This window comes from Hypanus sabinus, chromosome 3 (genome assembly GCF_030144855.1).
Source record: "Hypanus sabinus isolate sHypSab1 chromosome 3, sHypSab1.hap1, whole genome shotgun sequence".
In the NCBI taxonomy this organism is placed as follows: Eukaryota; Metazoa; Chordata; class Chondrichthyes; order Myliobatiformes; family Dasyatidae; genus Hypanus; species Hypanus sabinus.
Window position 1 is genome coordinate 42,072,827 of NC_082708.1, and position 19,793 is coordinate 42,092,619.

General features: G+C 43.2%; 1 protein-coding gene across 8 annotated transcripts in view; it reads right to left on the reverse strand.

The window, feature by feature from the left end:
* Positions 1–19,793, reverse strand: part of cdk8 (cyclin dependent kinase 8) — a 122,717-nt gene that overhangs the window by 8,909 nt on the left and 94,015 nt on the right. For all 8 annotated transcript variants that reach the window (XM_059964156.1, XM_059964155.1, XM_059964154.1 and 5 more), the window contains 4 exons: positions 19,221–19,290; positions 4,754–4,826; positions 2,824–2,921; positions 1,502–1,580 (listed from right to left, as the gene is read on the reverse strand). In XM_059964156.1, coding sequence (XP_059820139.1) covers positions 1,502–1,580; positions 2,824–2,921; positions 4,754–4,826; positions 19,221–19,290 — 320 coding nt within the window. The remainder of the gene's footprint in view (positions 1–1,501; positions 1,581–2,823; positions 2,922–4,753; positions 4,827–19,220; positions 19,291–19,793) is intronic.

Here is a 19,793-nt window from a genome sequence, read left to right on the forward strand (position 1 = left end):
ATGGGCTCAGTTCAGGAAATTTTATGGTTTCCATGGTTTTTCCTTTTCTAGCCCTATCTTACATAATCACCTTTTTTTATCTACTACGTATGATTCAGCATTCCATGATTGGTATAGGAAGGGCATTAGACATTTTGAAGATCTTTTTATTGATAATCGCTTCGCATCTTTTCAACAGCTCTCTGCTAAGTTCAATCTGCCCAATGCTCATTTTTTTAGATATCTCCAAATTAGACACTTCATTAATCCTTTAATTCCTAACTTCCCTGAAATGCCTGAGAAAAATGTTATGGATTTCTTTCTTTCTATTAATCCACTAGGTAAAGGTTTAATATCATTTATTCGTGATAAATTAGCATCCTTACGGTGTGCCCCTGTGGATAAAATTAGAATGGCTTGGGAGCATGATTTAAATATCTCCTTATCTGATGAGACTTGGGACTTGATTCTCAAATCGGTTAATTCAACCTCTCTTTGTGCTCGCCATTGCCTTTTACAGTTTAAGATTGTTCATAGAGCCCATATGTCTAAATCTAAACTATCTCGATTTTACCCTAATATTAGTCCTCTTTGTGATAAAAGGGGTGAAGCCTCTCTCATTCATATGTACTGGTTTTGTCCGAGCTTGGAGAAATTTTGGAAAGATGTCTTCACGTTATCTTATATTCTGAATCTTATATTATATTATCTTATATTCTAGAACCTAACCCTTTAATTGCTTTGTTCGGTTTTTTGGGTGAGACAGATTTACGTCTGAGTTCGATCAGGTGTCGAATATTTTCTTTTGCTTCTCTCCTGGTTAGACGTTTAATCCTCCTTAGATGGAGAGATGTTGCCCCGCCCACACGTGCTCAATGGCTTAATGATATTATGTCCTGTCTACCCTTGAAAAAATTCATTATTCAGTCCTTAATTTGGATACAAAGTTCCATAAGGTCTGGGGACCTTTTATTGAGTACTTTCATAACCTTCCTCTTAACTAAAGTTTTTTTTTCGGTCCCTTGCTTTCAGGTTTTTTTTTGGTAGTAGGCTTCAATATCTTCTGTTGCTGAGTGTATTTACAGTTTTGGGGGTTTGAATGTCCTGTTTTATACTCTCTATATTGTGTTGTGGTTGGTCTGGAGTTTTTTTTTGTTGCAGGGCTTGGGGAGGATACTAATTTTACATGTCTTCAATTTGGGTGCTTTCTTAACTATCTTCTTTTGTATTATATTATTGTATGTTTATTTTTGCACTGTATTAATGCTCTTCATTTCGATCTGGGTTTTTTTTATCTGTAGAGATGTAGAAAATGTATAAAAAAAACTAATAAAAAAAAGGCAATTACCTAAAGTTCAGTATAATATCAGAGCTAAATAATATCTACGATACTACATGCTGTCACAATGCAATTTTATCCGTTGAACTGCAAATATATCAATGCATCAATCTAATTCTGTTTCATTTCAAGGAATCCACGATATATAGAAACTTATTAAAATGCTTTGTTCTTTACACCTACCTTTTCTCCTTTATCATCAGGTTCATCTTCTGTAAGAAATTCTCGTTTTGGATAGGGAATCTGACAACCAGCAAATACACTAAAAAATTGAAAAGACAAAATGCACTGAAGTTCATAATTATACCCAGCAACTTATCTCAATATTTTTTATCTATACAGAGGAAGGAAGACAAAAAAATATTTCCAATCCCATAATAGAACTTGTTTTTAAACAGGAGAACTGATACTGTATGTCAGTACAAACTGATCAATGAGGAGGCAAAACAAACTGGATTGGCAAGGCAACAGAGAGTTGCAGTATTGTTATATATAAATGTTGTCTGATGAAATTAGTACTCCAAAAAGTAAATATTAAAAGGCTTATTATTAAAACATGTTGATGAATATTTTTCATCACCAGAAAATTACCTATATGATCTATATTAATTATATAAGTTAACCAATACACCAAACTGACAATGGAACGGAGTAGACACATTTCATTAAATGGGATTGGATGCTTTGTTTGGGTAGAATGAACACTTCCATATTTTAAGGCCATCTACAATTGGAGTCTTTATTCAGATTGCCACCTCTGAACCTGCAACTTGATGCTCTTCTAGCTGGCCTACCATCTCTGCTGTGTACAGATTTCAGCTCCAACTCTGCTGTGTCTATTCCATTTATCACCTGCTCAGATATCTTTTACATCTTTGTTGACCTGTGTTGACTTATTTCTATCAATGCCTCCAATTTAAAAGATCCTTATCTCCCCATTTTTAATCTACTCTACACCTGGCATTTAGGCCCTGAACTACAGAATTCCTTGATCAACTTGCTCACCACCACCTTTTTATTTATTTAGCGATACAGCATGGAATGGGTCCTTCTGGCCCTTTGAACTACATTTCCCTAGCAACCACTAGCCTAATCACGGGACAATTTACAATGACCAATTTACCTACGAACCTGTTCGTCTTTGGACCGTGGGAAGAAACTGGAGAAGTCAGAGAAAACCAATGCTTTCCATGGGAAGAAGTACTAGTTCCTTACAGAGGATGCCGGGATTGAACTTCGAACTCCAACACTTCAGCTGTAATGGCGTCGCGCTAACTGCTACACTTCAGTGGCACCTACCTTGGTCCATTTTCTCCCCCAAGTTTTCACAAAAAAAATTATTGGCTAAAGCTTTTGGCCATACTTCCATCCATTTCTTTGGCTCAGTGTCCATTTATTTGTGATTATACCTCTATTAAGAATCTTGGGAAGTTAATCTACATTAAAGGTGTATACAAGTATAAGTTGTTGTTAAAAGGTCTTTGCAACAAATGGAGTCAACGTACTCTGATTTTGGGAGTGGGTCTTCAAGGAAGTAGGGGTCCTGCATAGCCTGTTCTGAGGTAATTCTCTTGGTTGGGTCCATTGTGAGTAACTTCTGAAGCTGAAATTGAGTAGAGATTACAAGAAAAACTATTAATTGTGATGGTAGTCACCAAAATTAATGGATGACTATGGCATCATTTTTCATACCACCACCCTCCCCTCACTACAGCCAGTTCAAATCATTACATTTGGGAATCATATAGCCAGAAAAGCAGGTGGATTGCTTGATATTTTTCGGACATTCAAATTGATATATGGAGAAAAGTGCAATTGTAATGCAATAGAGGCTAGTCTTTTTTTTTAAAAAAAAGGATCAGTTGTCAAATATTTAAAGACAACATATGGAAATTATATTACGATTAAAGTTGCTATCAAAAGTACCATTTATATGATAATGAATTATTAATTAAGTAGAGTTCTGCACATGATTAAAATATCTCGAGATGTTGAGATGTTAGACAGGGTCTGCATTTAAATCCATGATGCTAGTACAATTACGTCAACAATGCAGTTCAACATTCTTGTACATGATTCAGCTTAGACCTGCTGACTGTTTCCATTAGTTTCTCCTTTGTATTTGTTTGACTTGTTTACCAATTTCTTTATTTGTCTGTTAAACATTAAAATGGTTAATCCATTATGGTTCTTAAATAAGAATCTGCCAGAAAGTAATATATTTTTTGTTTTAGCCAAAACTCCTTTTAATATCAACAAAACAAACAGAATCTCAACAACAACTTAATCATGTGGCACCTTTAATGCAGTAAAATATCATAATGCCATGTATGTGATTATTTGACATTGAGCCACATAAGGAGATGCAAGTGGAGGTGACAGAAAAAGGAATGAGATGTATCAAACAAGTGTATTAAAGGAAGAAAAGTGAAGAGACCAAGGAAGGGCTTTCCAAAGCCTTTGGCCCTTGCAACTGTAAGTAATTGTTCAATGTGTATTATGATTTAAATCAAGGATGTTCTTGAGGGCAAAACTGGAAGAACTTATACACTCAGTGGCCACTTTATTAGGTACATCTGCTTATAAATGCAAGCATCTAATTAGCTAATCATGTGGCAACACCACAATGCATAAAAGCATGCAGACGTGGTCAAGAATTTCATCTGTTATTCAGATCAAGCATTAGAATGGGAAACACGTGATCTAAGTGACTTTGACCATGGAATGACTGTTGGTGCCTAATGGGGTGGTTTGATTATCTCAGAAATTACTGATCGCCTGGGACTTTCACACACAACCGTCTCTGGAGTTTAAAGAGAATGGCGTGAAAAACAAAATATCCAGTGAGCAGTTGTTCTGTGGGCAAAAAAGTCTTGTTAATGAGAAGCTGAGGGGAGAACTGGTTCAAGGTCTCAGGAAAGTGACTAACTCAAATAACTACATGTTACAATAGTGGTGTACAAAAGAACATCTCTGAATGCACAACACATTGAACCTTGAAGTGGATGGGCTACAGCAGCAGAAAACCACAAATATACACTATATTTTCTTTAAAATTACTTTTTATTCTTAATGACCATCTTTTCCTTTATCTTACATGGCAGCATGACAGGATAATCATCTGAAGCCATGCTGCATCCTGATTTTTATTTAACACTATTGGAAAATGCGCACTCTGCAAATATTTTAGATTATTCTGCATCTCATTAATGAATAATGATTTACTCCAAATCATTACTTGGCTTGTTTATTTTTATTTGGTTATTTAATATGTTGGATGTACAACGAAAAGAGTAAAATTATGGTGCGTAACAAGCTTAAATTATGTTGTACCTTTATAGGTATCATAGGCACGTAATTAATTTGATTTTCATATTGATTTTCTTTCTATAACTGTGCATATAATGACTATGAAAAGTTAAATCGGAGACTTACCAAATGAAAAGCTTTGCTATCTGGCTTTACTTTATGTTTCTCCATATATTTGATAAGGCTGCAGTTAGTATAACTGGAAACAAAAAAAAAACACAAACCATTACCAATTTTAAACACTGAATTACACACAGGAAAAAAAAAGTCATTTTTTTCCTATGGGAAGTTAGCATTAGTTTTCCCTCATATTTGTATCCACCATAATGGGTTCAGTGGTTCTCGGGAATTAGTGAAATTCTTCATAGGCCAATGAATCAAGAAATTTGGTCAGAAGTGAAAAATTAACTTAAAAAAGGGCTCTTTTAGAAGGGATGCTGGGAACAGGAACCCTGGTGATTGGAAAGCGATAACCAGAACAGGGGCTGCAGTAAATGGAGAGGGAGTATGCTACAAATATTTTCTTGTGATCCAGATGCAAAATGATTCGGACTTCTGAATGGTCAGAATGATCATCACAGTTTTCCTGTAAGTTCCCCAATTCAATAAAACTGCTAGAATTTTAACGTTCTAATAGTGAGAGGAATATGGTTTTAATAATAATTCTTAGCCACAAATAATCTTGAAGTGTAGTTATGTGAATGGTTTGGATGAGATTCTATTATGAAGAAAACCAGTGCTGCAGTCTTAAAGTGACTGACTAGTCTTTCTTTTTGTATCACTCTGATTCTCTCTCTGCCAATGAGTCTCATCTCCACACATGTAAATTCGGCAGGAAGCAACCATGGTTTATAAACGTAACCACACTTCCACAAATAGAAATGTATCAATGCATCTTGCCTACTGCACTTCAATCACTCTGTCTATAACCTTTCTTCTATGGTTTTAATTTTGCACGGTAGATTGTTATAAGACCATAAGACATAAGAGCAGAATTAGGCCATCTGGCCTATCAAGTCTGCTCCACCATTCAATCATGGCTGATCCCTTTTTCTCTTCTCCTCCTCAACCCCAGTTCCCGGCCTTCTCCCCGTAATCTTTGATGTCATGTCCAATCAAAAAACCTATCAATCTCTGCCTTAAATATACCAATGACCTGGCCTCCACAGCTGCATGTGGCAACAAATTCCACAAATTCACCACACTTGGGCTAAAGATATTTTTCCACATCTCTGATTTCAAAGGGTGCCACTCTGAGACTGTGCCCTCTTGTCCTAGACTCTCCCACCATGGGAAACATCCTTTCCACACCTAATCTGTTCAGACCTTTTAGCATTCGAAAGGTTTCAATGAGCTACCCTGTCATCCTTCTGAATTCCAGCAAGTACAGACCCAGAGCCATAAAATATCACTCGGATAATAACCCTTTCATTCCTGGAATCATCCTTGTGAACCTCCTCTGGACCTTCTCCAATGCCAGCACATTTTTTCTAAGATGAAGGGCCCAAAACTGTTCATAATACTCAAGGTGAGGCCTCACCAGTGCCTTATAAAGCCTCAGCATCACATCCTTGCTCTTGTATTCTGGACCTCTTGAAATAAATGCGAACGTGGCATTTGGCTTCCTCACCACTGACTCAACTTGCAAGTTAACCTTCACGGTGTTCTGCATAAGGACTCCCAAGTCCCCCTGCATCTCAGGTTCCTGGATTTGTCCCTGTTCAGAAAATAGTCACACATTTATTTCTACTACCAAAGTGGATGGCCATGCCTTTTCCAACATTGCATTTCATTTGCCACTTCCTTGCCCATTCTCCTAATCTGTCTAAATCCTTCTGCATCCTGTTTCCTCAACACTACCTGCCCCACCACCAACCTTCACATCTTCTGCAAACTTGGCAACAAAGCCGTCTATTCCATCATCTAAATCATTTATATATAGCATTAAAAAAAGTGGTCACAACACTGACCCCTGCAGAACACCACTAATCATTGGCAGTCAACCAGAGAAGGATCCTTTTATTTTCACTCGCTACCTCCTACCAATCAGCCAAAGCTCTAACCATGTTAGTAACTTTACTGTAATACCATGGGCTCTTAACTTGGTAAGTAGCCTCATGTGTGGCATCTCGTCAAAGGCCTTCTGAAAGTCCAAATACACAACATTCACAGCATCACCCTTATCTATCCTACTTGCAATCTCCTCAAAGAATTCCAACAGGTTCATCAGGAAACTATGCTGACTTTTTCCTATCTTATCCTGTATGTCCATGTACTCCATAACCTCATCCTTAAAAATTGACTCCAACATCTTCCCAACCACTGAAGTCAGCTTAACTGGGCTATAATTTCCTTCCTTCCTTCTTAAAGATATTTGCAATTTTTTACTCCCCTGGCACCATGCTAGAGTCCAAGGATTTTTGAAAGATCATTACTAATGCCTCCACAATTTCTATTGCTACCTTTTTCAGAATCCTAGGATGCAGTTCATCTGGTCCGGGTGACTTATGTACCTTTACGTCTTTCAGCTTTTTGAGCAGCTTCTCCCTTGTAATAGTAACTGCACCCACTGCTCTTCCCTCACACCTTTTAACATCAGGCACACAGCTAGTGTCTTCCACAGTGAAGACTGATGAAAAATACTCATTTATTTCCTCTGCCATCTCGTTGTCCCCCGTTATTATTTCTCTGGCCTCATTTTCTAGTGGCCCTACATCTACTCTCATCTCTCTTTTATTTTTAACACACTTGAAAAAGCTTTTACTATCCACTTTGATATTATTTGCTAGCTTGCTTTCATACTCATCTTTTCCCTCCTAATGATTCTTTTAGTTGCTCTCAGTAGGTTTTTAAAAGCTTCCCAATCCTCTATCTTCCCAATAATTTTTGCTTTGTTGTATGCCCTTTCTTTTGCTTTTATAATAGCTTTGACTTCCCTTGTCAGCCACAGTTATAATATTATACTATTTGAGTATTTCTTCATTTTTGGAATTCCTCTGTCCTGCACTTGCTCATTTTCCCCAGAAACTCACACCATTGCCGCTCTGCTGACATCTCTGCCAGCAGCTCTTTCCAATTTACTTTGGCCAACTCCTCTCTCATACCACTGTAATTTCCCTTACTCCACTGAAAAACTGCTACATCAGGCTTTACTTTCTCCCTATCAAATTTCAAGTTGAACTCAATTATATTGCGATCACTGGTTCTTAAGGGTTCTTTTACCTTAAGCTCCCTAATCGCCTCCAGTTCAAAAGAACATAAGAAATAGGAGCAGGAGTAGGCCATCTGGCCCATCGAGCCTGCCCCACCATTCAGTAAGATCATGGCTGATCTGTCCATACTCAGCTTCATCTACCTGCCTTTTCCCCATAACCCTTAATTCCTCTACTATGTAAAAATCTATCTAACCATATCTTAAATATATTTAGTGAAGAAGCCTCAACTGCTTCCCTGGACAGAAAATTCCACAGATTCACCACACTCTGGGAAAAACAGTTTCTCCTCATCTCCGTCCTAAATCTTCCCTGAATCTTGAGGCAATGTCCCCTAGGTCTAGTCTCACCTACCAATGGAAACAACTTTCCTAGTATCTTATCTATCCCTTTCAAAATTTTGTATGTTTCTATAAGATCCCCTCTCATTCTTCTGAATTCCATAGAGTACAGTCCCAAGCAACTCAATCTCTTCTCAAAGGTTAACCCCTTCATCTCTGGATTCAACTTGGAGAACCTCCTCTGCACTGCCTCCAAAGCCAGTACATCCTTTCTCAAGTATGGAGAACAGAACTGCACAGTACTCCAGGTGCGGCCTCACCAGTACCCTGTACAGTTGCAGCATGACCTCCCTGCTCTTAAATACAATCCCTTTAGCAATGAAGGCCAACATTCCGTTTGCCTCCTTAATAACCCGTTGTACCTGCAAGCCAACTTTTTGTGATTCATGCACAAGCACTCCCAAGTCCCTCTGCACAACAGCATGCTGCAATCTTTGACCATTTAAATAATAATCTGCTCTTCTATTATTCCTTCCAAAGTGGATGATCTCACATTTACCAACGTTGTATTCCATCTGCCAGACCTTGGCCCACTCACTTAACGTATCTATATCACTCTGCAGACTCTCCACGTCCTCAGTACAATTTGCTTTTCCACTTAATTTAGTGTCATCAGCAAATTTTGCTAAGCTATACTCAGTCCCCTCTTCCAAATCATCAATGTAAATGGTAAACAGCTGCGGGCCCAGCACCGACCCCTGCTGCACCCCACTCACCACTGACTGCCAACCAGAGAAACACCCATTTATACCAGCTCTCTGCCTTCTATTGGTTAACCAATCCACTATTCATGCCGATGCACTTCCTCTGACTCCATGCATCCGTATCTTACTTATAAGTCTCTTGTGCAGCACTTTATCAAATGCCTTCTTGAAATTCAACTATATGACATCCACCTGTTCCCCTCTATCCACTGCACTCGTTATGTCCTTAAGGAATTCCAGTAAGTTTGTCAAACAGGACCTGCCCTTTCTGAATCCATGCTGCATCTGTCTAATGGAACCACTCCTTTCTAAATGTTTCGCTATTTCTTCCTTAATGACAGCTTCAAGCATTTCCCAGTCTACAGATGTTAAGCTAACTGGCCTATAGTTGCTGGACTTTTGCCTACATCCTTTTTTTTAAAAAAGTGGCATGACATTTCCTGTCTTCCAATCCGCTGGGACCTGCCCAGAGTCTACAGAGTTCTGGTAAATATTACCAACCCGTCTACTATAACCTCCGCCAATTCCCTCAGCACCCTGGGATGCATCCCATCAGGACCAGGGGACTTATCTACCTCTAGGCCATCTAGTTTGCTCATCGCTATCTCTTTAGTGACAGTAATTTTATCGAGGTCCTCACCTCCCATTTTGTTACATACATAACACCCAATCCAGTATAGCTGATATCCTAATAGGCTCAATGTCAAACTGTTCTACAAAGCGATCTTAGGTATTCAACAAACTCACTCTTGAGATCCATCACCAACCTGAATTTCCCAATCGACCTGCATGTTAAAATCTCCCATGACTACCCTAACATTGCCCTTTTGACTCGCTTTTTCTATTTCCTGTTGTAGCCTGTGGTCCCCTTTCCAGCCACTATTAGGAGGCATGTATACAACTGCCATCAACATCCTTTTACCCTTGCAGTTTCTTAACTCAACCCACGAGGATTCAACATCTTTTGATCCTATGTCACATCTTTCTACTGATTCTTTACCAGTAGGGCCACACCACCCCCTCTGCCTAGTTCCCTATGTCTCCAATATAATGTGTAACCTTGGACATTCAGCTCCCAACGACAACCATCCTCCAGACATGATTCAGTGATGGCCACAACATATCTGGCAATCTGTAATAGTGCAACAAGATCATCCACCTTATTTCTTATACTACAAGCATTTAGATACAACAGCTTGAGCACCATATTTGCTATCCTTTCTGATTCAGTATCCCGAAGAACTTGATACTCAGCCTGTTATTTTGTCATCACAAAATAATGCACATACAGTAAAGAATTTCAAAGATCAACTGAACAAAATGAGTTTGTTTGTAGATCTTTAAATTAAGTCCCAAAGATTTAATGCTCTCTGCTCACTCTACTTTCACAGTAAAAACTCTTAATCCAAAGATGCCTGGAAGAATAAAGAGAAACAGCAAGTTCAAGTCAAATTTGTTTAGGAAGTAACCTTAACACAAATTCTCAAGTATGACAGAGCAATAATATCCACTTGGGAAAGAGGTGCCAAAAGTGACCAATATGGTCTCAGATGGTGACAGGGAGGAATGAGGAAGATTGGCTGTTGAGTAGTATTGCAAGGTCAATGAAGTGATCATGGACTTCAGGAAGAGGAATTCAGCAGAACACACATAAGTCTTCATTGAGGGAAAGGGTGATCAGCTCCAAGTATCTGGGCATCAACACCTGAGAGGAAACATCCTGGGCTCAACACATTGATTAATCATGAAGAAGTCACCCCCAGCAGCTCTACTTCATTAAAAGTTTGATGAGATATGGTATATCACTAAAGACTAGCAAATTTCTACAGATGTAGAAATTATGATTTGTTGCTTTGCCACCTGGTATGGAGGCTCCAAAATGCACAATCGCAAGAGGCTGCCAGGGGTTGCAAACTCAGCCAACTTTATCACAAGCACAACACTCCCCACTATAATCTTCTCATTACCACCACTGGGTGCACATGCTGGAGCACGAAGAACCAAACTACGTTTTAGGAACAGCTTCTTCCCCTCTGCCGTGAGATTTCTGAATGGTGCACCAACATTACCTCATTATTCCTTTTTTATACTAGTTACAGTAACTTTTATGTCTTGTGCTTCATTGCTGCCACAAAACAACAAATTTCATGACTCATGTTAGTGATAATAAAAACACTTGATCTATTATTTGATAAATTCTTGAGTACACCAAAGTGCTCACTACCTTACGTCAATAAGTCAATCTAAAATAATTAAATCATGCTTTATTCAACTTTTGTCAGTCCCCTTTATTGATATTCAGGAAAACGCCATTTTATACTGCAATGATATCAAAATCAACAAAAAGGTACATATAGTATTTATCTTCTGCAACTGGCATAATCTCTCTTACAGGCAATGAAACCAATCTAGATAATGGAAACATTAACCTTTCCATCTTTATAGTTTATTGCCATGAATTTAAGTTATTTTAATTCAAATTGAAATCATTTGTTGACCATAAGTTAAGCAATCCATCCAGGATGAACAGAGATAGTATTAAAATTCAATGATAAGGTTACTACTAAAAATACAAAGATTCATGGACTAGGTTTTCACTTTACTACTTGGTCTTTGTTTTCTTTATGGGATGTACATGTCAGCACACCATAGGAAGAATTACTTCTCTAAATTGGTGCAGAGAAAACTCACAAACCTGGGTGGAAAATTTGAGGGGCCAAATAAGGTGGATATGTTTTCCTTGCAATGGAGAAGACCAAGGTATGGCCTAACAAGTATACAAAATTATGAATGGCATAGATAGTAAGAAACATTTCCTATAACCAAAGATGACAACGACTAGAGAACAGGGATAGGAGATTTAGAGGGAATTGGAGGAAGAATTTTTCACCAAGACTGTTGGAATTTGGAATGCACTCTCTGTATAGAGGTAATTAGTCTCTCAATATTTAAGACTCTCAATATTTTTAGGTGAGCACTTAAAATGCCATGCCATACAAGGCTGCAGGCCAGGTAATATACATATTTGATGGCTGCCACAGGCACTTTAGGCAGTTTCCTTACTGTTTGATTGTGACTCTGTGACTTGTTGGGTTATGTGAGAAATAGAAACTTTGCTAGAAGGTGTTTGCAAAATCAGCTGATTTTATTGAAATTAATGAAAGAATGGAATTAATGAAATTATTTACCATTCTTTGTGGAGGTCCATGTCCAGTGGCACTCAGTGAGGGTCGGTGCTGGGACTTCTATTGTTTGTGATATATGTAAATCATTTGGATGAAAATGTAGGTGGGCTGATGAGTAAATTTGCAGACGATGCAAAAATTATAAGCGTAGAAGATTATCAAAGGGTGTAGAAGGATATAGACCAGCTGGTAATGTAGGCAGAAAGCTGGAACATGGAGTTTAATACAAACAAGTCTGAGGTGTGCTCCTGAAGGTCAACGCAAGAAGAGATTGTATAGTAAATGGCAGGACCCTAAGAAGCACTGATGTCCAGAAGTCTTGGTGTGCAAGTTCAAAGCTCTCTAAAAGTAGGTAGGGTGGTAAACACCCAATATAGCATACTTGCTTTCATAAGTTGGGGTGTTAAGTATAAAAGTCAGCTGTATAAAAGATTGATCACATTAAATTTGACTTATTGGTTGCTATATTACAGGAAGGATATGGAGGCTTTGAAGTGACTCAAAAGATGTTCACCAGGTTGCTGCCAGTATTAGCTGTACAGAGAAATTTTAGCAGTGAAAACAAGAAAACAAGAAAATAACTCTTGGGCTAGTATATGGTAACATATATGTACTTTGTTAGTAAATTCACTTTGAAATTTAAACTTTTGAGTTTGGACTGTTATGTCCGCAGCCCCCTCCTTTGTGAGAATCGCAAGAACACTAGTTGAGGGGGGGTCAGTAGACCCAGGAAGTGGGAGAGAGAGAGAGACGTGCTGAATAGACACAGGAAATGGGAGAGAGAGAAACTTGCCGAATCCTGTGTTCCACAGGGATGCAAAACAAGGCGACATTGACTATTGTTTCATGGAGACCACGTGTAAAGCCCTCGGGCAAAGTGGGCTGGTTGAGAGAAAGATTGCATCATCCCAACCTGATTGACACCTGCGACCCCGTGAGGAAGTATAAAGGAGGGTCTAGGGGGGACAACCCCTTCAGACGCACCAAGAAGACACAGAGTGATCCCGCCGTAGCGGGAAGCCATTTTTGAAGGAAGCCACGTGCGTTAGATTCCGGGCCTGGAGTTTGTGGCTGGAATCACGGAAAACCGCTTTTAACTAACATCGGGGGGAGCCCGCTCCCCTGATTCAACGGATTTGCTTCATAAAGACCCGGGCAAGTTTTCCTTTTCTCACCAATCTCTCTCTCTCTCTCTCTCTCCAACACGTGAAACCCAGCGATTCCCAAAAGGCTGAAGCCTGCAGACTTCTGAGTGACTTTTATATTTCCAACGGACAATATATTATCTCCTAGACAACAGTAGAGTTTATTTCTTAATGATGATTATTACTATACCCGCGCTTTAGATTGAGTATTGACGACATATATTATCTGAATGTTTGTATTAACCTTACTTTTGTACCCCTTTATAAATAAAAACGTTTGAAAATAGTGCCATCAGACTTCAACAGACCTCTCTATCTTTGCTGGTAAGTGATCCAGTTACGGGATACGTAACAGGACAAACTTTGAAGTTTGTCTACTGGAGTGTCCAAGTAGTATATAAAATTAAGAAAGGGATGGACAGGGTAGATAGATAATTTTTTTCAGGATGGAAATGTCAAGTACCACAGGTCATAGATTTAAGGTGAGAGGGTAAAGTTTAAAGACTGTGGCAAGATTTTTTTTTGTATACACAGAGAACGTTAATGTGTCTGCATACAAGTTCTTCTTTGCACCCCTGCATACATTACTTGTGTATGAGACAATAAACTTGACTTTTTAACTTTTGTAGGTGCCTAGAACACACTGCCATGGGAGGAAGTAGATACAAATATGATAGTGTAGCGGTGTGCTACATGCAGCGCTAAAATTACGACACGGAGTCGGTAACTGCAGTCGAAGGAAAAAACTTTATTCAAAATCCTCAGCCTCACTTTTAAGCCTCCCTCGACCTGCCCCCCGTGGCGCAGAGGCTCCAAAGCTCTGTGCTCGCAAACCCCCGTAGGCTATCTAATTGTGAGCCGGTTCGGATGTGCCAGGAAATGGGTCGCCACATAACCCCCCACCAGAACTGGCGATACACCCCCCAATGTCCACAGTCTGGGCCGGAACCTGCTTGGGAGGTCGGCCTCTGCGCCGAGGTGCCGGAAACTCGGCCGGTTGCGCCAGGTCCACATGGGCCGGTTTGAGGCGGTCCACCGTGAAAACCTCCTCTTTCCCCCCAACGTCCAGCACGAACGTGGACCCGTTGTTCCAGAGCACCATAAACGGCCCCTCGTATGGCCGCTGCAGCGGTGGCCGATGCCCGCCCCTTCGTACAAACACGAACTTACAGTTCTGCAGGTCTTTGGGTACGCAGGTTGGGTTCCGCCCGTGCTGTGAAGTGGGTATGGGGGCCAGGTTACCGAGCTTCTCGCATAGTCTGCCCAGGATTGCTGCGGGATCTTCCTCTTGCCCCCGTGGGGCTGGTAGGAACTCCCCGGGGACGACCAGGGGCGCGCCATATACCAACTCAGCCGACGAGGAATGCAGGTCGTCCTTGGGCGCTGTGCGGATGCCGAGTAGGACCCAGGGAAGCTCGTCCGCCCAGTTGGCTCCTCGCAGGCGGGCCATGAGGGCCGACTTCAGGTGACGGTGGAAGCGCTCCACTAGCCCGTTCGACTGTGGGTGGTAGGCAGTTGTGTGGTGCAGCTGAGTCCCCAAAAGGCTGGCCATAGCTAACCACAGGCTGGAGGTGAACTGGGCACCTCTGTCGGAGGTAATGTGGGCCGGTACACCAAAGCGAGATATCCAGGTGGTGATCAGGGCTCAGGCGCAAGATTCGGAGGTGGTGTCGGTGAGCGGGACCGCCTCTGGCCATCTTGTGAACTGGTCCACGATAGTCAGGAGGTGCCACGCTCCGCGCGACACTGACAGGGGGCCCACGATATCCACATGAATGTGGTCAAAACGCCGGTGGGCGGGATGGAACTGCTGCGGTGGGGCTTTGGTGTGCCGCTGCACCTTGGCCGTCTGGCAGTGCATGCACGTTTTGGCCCATTCACTGACCTGTTTGCGGAGTCCATGCCAAACGAACCTGTTGGAAACCATCCGGACAACTGTCCGGATGGAGGGATGCGCCAAGTTATGAATGGAGTCGAAAACACGGCGCCGCCAGGCTGTCGGGACGGGGCTGGCTGGTGGCGACGTCACAGAGTAGGGTCCTCTCTCCCAGGCCTACGGGGAGGTCCTGGAGCTGCAAACCGAAGACTGCGGTTCTGTAACTCGGAATCTCCTCATCTGCCTGCTGTGCCTCTGCCAGTGCCTCAAAGTCTACCCCTTGGGAAAGGGCATGAACGGTAGGGCGAGAGAGCGCATCCGCCACGACATTGTCCTTACCCAAGACGTGCCGGACATCCGTCATGTATTCAGAGATGTAGGACAGGTGGCGTTGCTGACGGGACGACCAGGGGTCGGACGCTTTCGTAAACGCAAAGGTAAGCGGTTTGTAGTCCGTGAACGCGGTGAAGGGCCGACCTTCTAGGAAATACCTGAAATGCCGGATTGCCAGGTAGAGCGCCAACAAGAAGTTCCCGGTCGAAAGCACTGTACTTGAGCTCGGGTGGCCGCAGGTGTTTGCTGAAAAATGCCAGGGGTTGCCAGCGACCTGCGATGAGTTGCTCCAGCACCCCACCAACTGCCATGTTAGATGCGTCCACTGTGAGGGTGGTAGGGGTGTCCATTCTGGGATGTACTAGCATTGCGGCGTTCGCCAAAGCTTCCTTCGTTTGAACGAAAGCGGCGGCGGACTCCTCGTCCCAGGTAATGTCCTTGCTCGGACCCGACATCAGGGCGAACAGGGGGCGCAGGATCCGGGCAGCTGAAGGGAGGAAGCGGCGGTAGAAATTGACCATACCTACGAATTCCTGAAGGCCTTTGATCGTGGTGGGTCGGGGGAAGTGGCGGACCGCATCTACCTTAGCGGGCAGAGGGGTTGCCCCGTCTTTAGTAATCCTGTGGCCCAGGAAGTCAATGGTATCGAGTCCGAACTGGCATTTGGCGGGGTTGATTGTAAGACCGTACTCACTCAGTCGGGCGCAGAGTTGATGGAGGTGGGACAGATGCTCCTGACAACTGCTGCTGGCTATGAGGATGTCGTCCAAATAGATGAACGCGAAGTCCAGGTCCCGTCCCACCGCGCCCATTAACCGCTGGAACGTCTGTGCGGCATTCTTCAGGCCGAACGGCATGCGGAGGAACTCGGAAAAGGCCAAATGGGATGATGAGAGCCGTTTTTGGGGACGTCGCCAGGATGCATCGGGATTTGATGGTACCCTCGGACGAGGTCTACCTTGGAGAAGATCCGTGCGCCGTGCAGGTTTGCTGCAAAGTCCTGAATGTGCGGCACAGGGTAGCGGTCCGGTGTGGTAGCCTCGTTCAGCCTGCGGTAGTCGCCGCACGGTCTCCAGCCCCCCGTCGCTTTGGGCACCATGTGCAGGGGGGAGGCCCATGGGCTGTCGGACCGCCGGATGATCCCCAATTCCTCCATCCTCTGGAACTCCTCCTTCGCCAGTCGGAGCTTGTCCGGGAGAAGCCGCCGAGCGCGGGCGTGGAGGGGTGGTCCCTGGGTCGGGATGTGGTGCTGTACACCGTGTCAGGGCATGGCCGCTGTGAACTGCGGTGCCAGAACTGATGGGAAATCCGCCAGGACCCTGGTGAAGTCGTTGTCGGACAGCGTGATGGAGCCGAGGTGAGGGGCTGGCAACTGGGCTGCACCCAGGGAGAACGTCTGAAAGGTCTCGGCGTGGACCAGTCTCTTCCTGGGCAGGTTGACCAGTAGGCTGTGAGCCCGCAAAAAATCCGCACCCAGAAGCGGTTGGGCTACGGCGGCCAGTGTAAAGTCCCACGTGAACTGGCTGGAGTCGAACTGTAGCTGCACCTGACGGGTGCCATAGGTCCTTATTGTTCTGCCGTTCACGGCCCTCAGGGGGGGCCCCAGTGCCCTGCTGCGGGTGTCGTAACTCGTCGGAGGTAAAACACTGATCTCGGCACCAGTGTCGACCAAAAACCGGCGTCCCGACCTTCTGTCCCGCACATACAGGAGGCTATCCCGATGGCCAGCCGCCGTAGCCATCAGCGGCGGCTGGCCCTGGCGTTTCCCGGGAACTTGCAGGGTGGGCGACAACGGCGGGCTTCTGCGCCCCACCGCTGGTGGTAGAAGCACCAGTGTTCATTGGGCCGGGGGTTGGCGGGCTCTGCGGCCGGGCCTGGACTGGTTTGCTGCTGGGAGCGTGGCTGGGAGATCTGTGTGATGGACGCCCCGCTCACCTTTTTGGCGTTCCACAGCAAGTCCGCCTGGGCTGCCACCTTCCGGGGGTCACTGAAATCCGCGTCGGACAACAGCAGGCGTATGTCCTCGGGCAGCTGCTCCAGGAATGCCTGCTCAAACATGAGGCAGGGTGTGTGTCCGTCGGCCAGAGACAACATCTCATTCATTAAAGCCGAAGGAGGTCTGTCGCCCAAGCCATCCAGGTGCAGTAAACGGGCAGCCTGCTCGCGCTGTGAGAGTCCGAAAGTCCTGAGGAGCAGGGCTTTGAATTCCGTGTACTTGCCGTCTGCCGGGGGCGACTGTACAAACTCCGCGACCTGGGCCGCTGTGTCCTGGTCGAGGGAGCTCACCACGTAGTAGTAGCGGGTGTCTTCTGAGGTGATCTGGCGAACATGGAATTGGAATTGGGCTTCGGCTTGCTGGAACCATAGGTTCGGTCGCTGTGTCCAGAAACCCGGCAGTTTCAACGAAACCGCATGAACAGAGGCGGTGTCGGTCATTTCTGGTCCAAAAATCGTTTGGACTGTCGGGGTCACCAACTGTAGCGGTGTGCTACATGCAGCGCTAAAATTATGACACGGAGTCGGTAACTGCAGTCGAAGGAAAAAACTTTATTCGAAATCCTCAGCCTCACTTTTAAGCCTCCCTCAACCTGCCCCCCGTGGCGCAGAGGCTCCAAAGCTCTGTGCTCGCAAACCCCCGTAGGCTATCTAATTGTGAGCCAGTGTGCCAGGATGTGCCAGGAAATGGGTCGCCACAATAGCAATATTTAAGCAGCAGTTAGACAAGCACATTAAGAGGCAACAAACTACCTGCAGGTAGATGCGTGGTTTTAATTGGCATCACGTTTGGCATGGACATTGTGGGCCTACAAAATATTATAGCTTACACAGAATAATGCAGCACAGGAACAGGCCCATTGACCCACGATGTTTGTGTCAAACAGGATGCCAAATGTAACTAAATCCCTTCTGCCTGCACATGATCCAAATCCTTTCATTCTCTGTATATTTATGCATCTATCTAATAGCCTCTTAAATGCCACCATCGTATCTGTTTCTACCACTAACCCAATAGCCTGTTCCAGACATCACTCTCTGTGTAAAAAACTTGCCCCACACATCTCCTTTAAACTTTTCACTTCTCACCTTAAGTGCATGTCCCCCAGTATTTGACATTACTACTCTGAAAGAAATTTTCACTATCTATGCCTCTTATAATTTGATGAACTTCCAGAAGGTCTCCCCTCAGCCAAGTTTTTTCCAGCTTCTCCTTGTAGCTCACGCATTCTAATCCAAGCATTGTCCTAGTAAACTTCTTTTGTACCCTTTCCAAAGCCTCCACATTCTTCCGTAATGAGATGAGCAGAATTGCACCCTGTACCTCTTTGTGCAGTACGACTTACTTCCTTGTATATTCAATGCCCTGACCAATGAAGACAACCATGCCAATAATCACCTTATAAACCTGCATGGACACTATCAGGGAGTCATGGATTTGAACCTCCCAATCCCAACCTCAAATTCCTCTGTACATCAATGCTGTTAAGGACCCTGTCATTAACTGTATACTTTTCTCTTGTATTTGACCTTCCAAAGTGTTAGCCTCACACTTGCTTGGATTAATCCCTTTAAGAGATGGACAGCACAGTTCTGCCAGAATTTCCTTTCTGTTCTTTAGTCCTAGTGCACAATGTAACACCCTGTTATTAATCACATCCAACAGAAAGTGACTCCAAAAGACACAATGGTTTACATCTGGTATAAAGTCATTATGAAGGACAATTTCAGAACAATACCTAATTTTATAGCATAATATTTTTGTATGCATGTTAATCAGAAGAAGCAAAATTAAGACTCACGTATTTCTTCTGAAATCTTTCATTAACGTTGAATGTTCTGGCATCTTTTTAATATCTTCCCAATCTTTATCTGGAAAAAGATAATATGGAAGTTAAATTGCATTGCTGAATAGCTTTTGGAAGTGTTTAATATATTTCTCATATATACCATCTAGAAAAGTGCTTGCGACACATGGACAGCATTGTAATGTACGTGTGGCATGGTAGCATATGGTCAACACTGTAGTGAAGTGGTTAGCGCAATTGCTTTACAGAGCCAGCAATCATCATTTGGGATTCAATTCCTGCTGCTGTCTGTGAGGAGTCTGTAATTTCTCCCCATGAACACTAGCTTTCCTTCAGCTGCTCCAGTTTACTCCCACATTTCAGAGATATACAGGTTAGGGTTAATGAGTTGTGGGCATGCTATATTGGTGCTGGAAGCATGGTGACATTTGAGGACTGACCCCAGCAAATCCTTGGACTGTGTTGGTCATTGACAAAAAAATCTGATTTCACCACATGCTTCGATGTACATCAGACAAATAAAACTAATCTTTAAGCTTTAAATTTTTACTCTTATAACATTTAAGA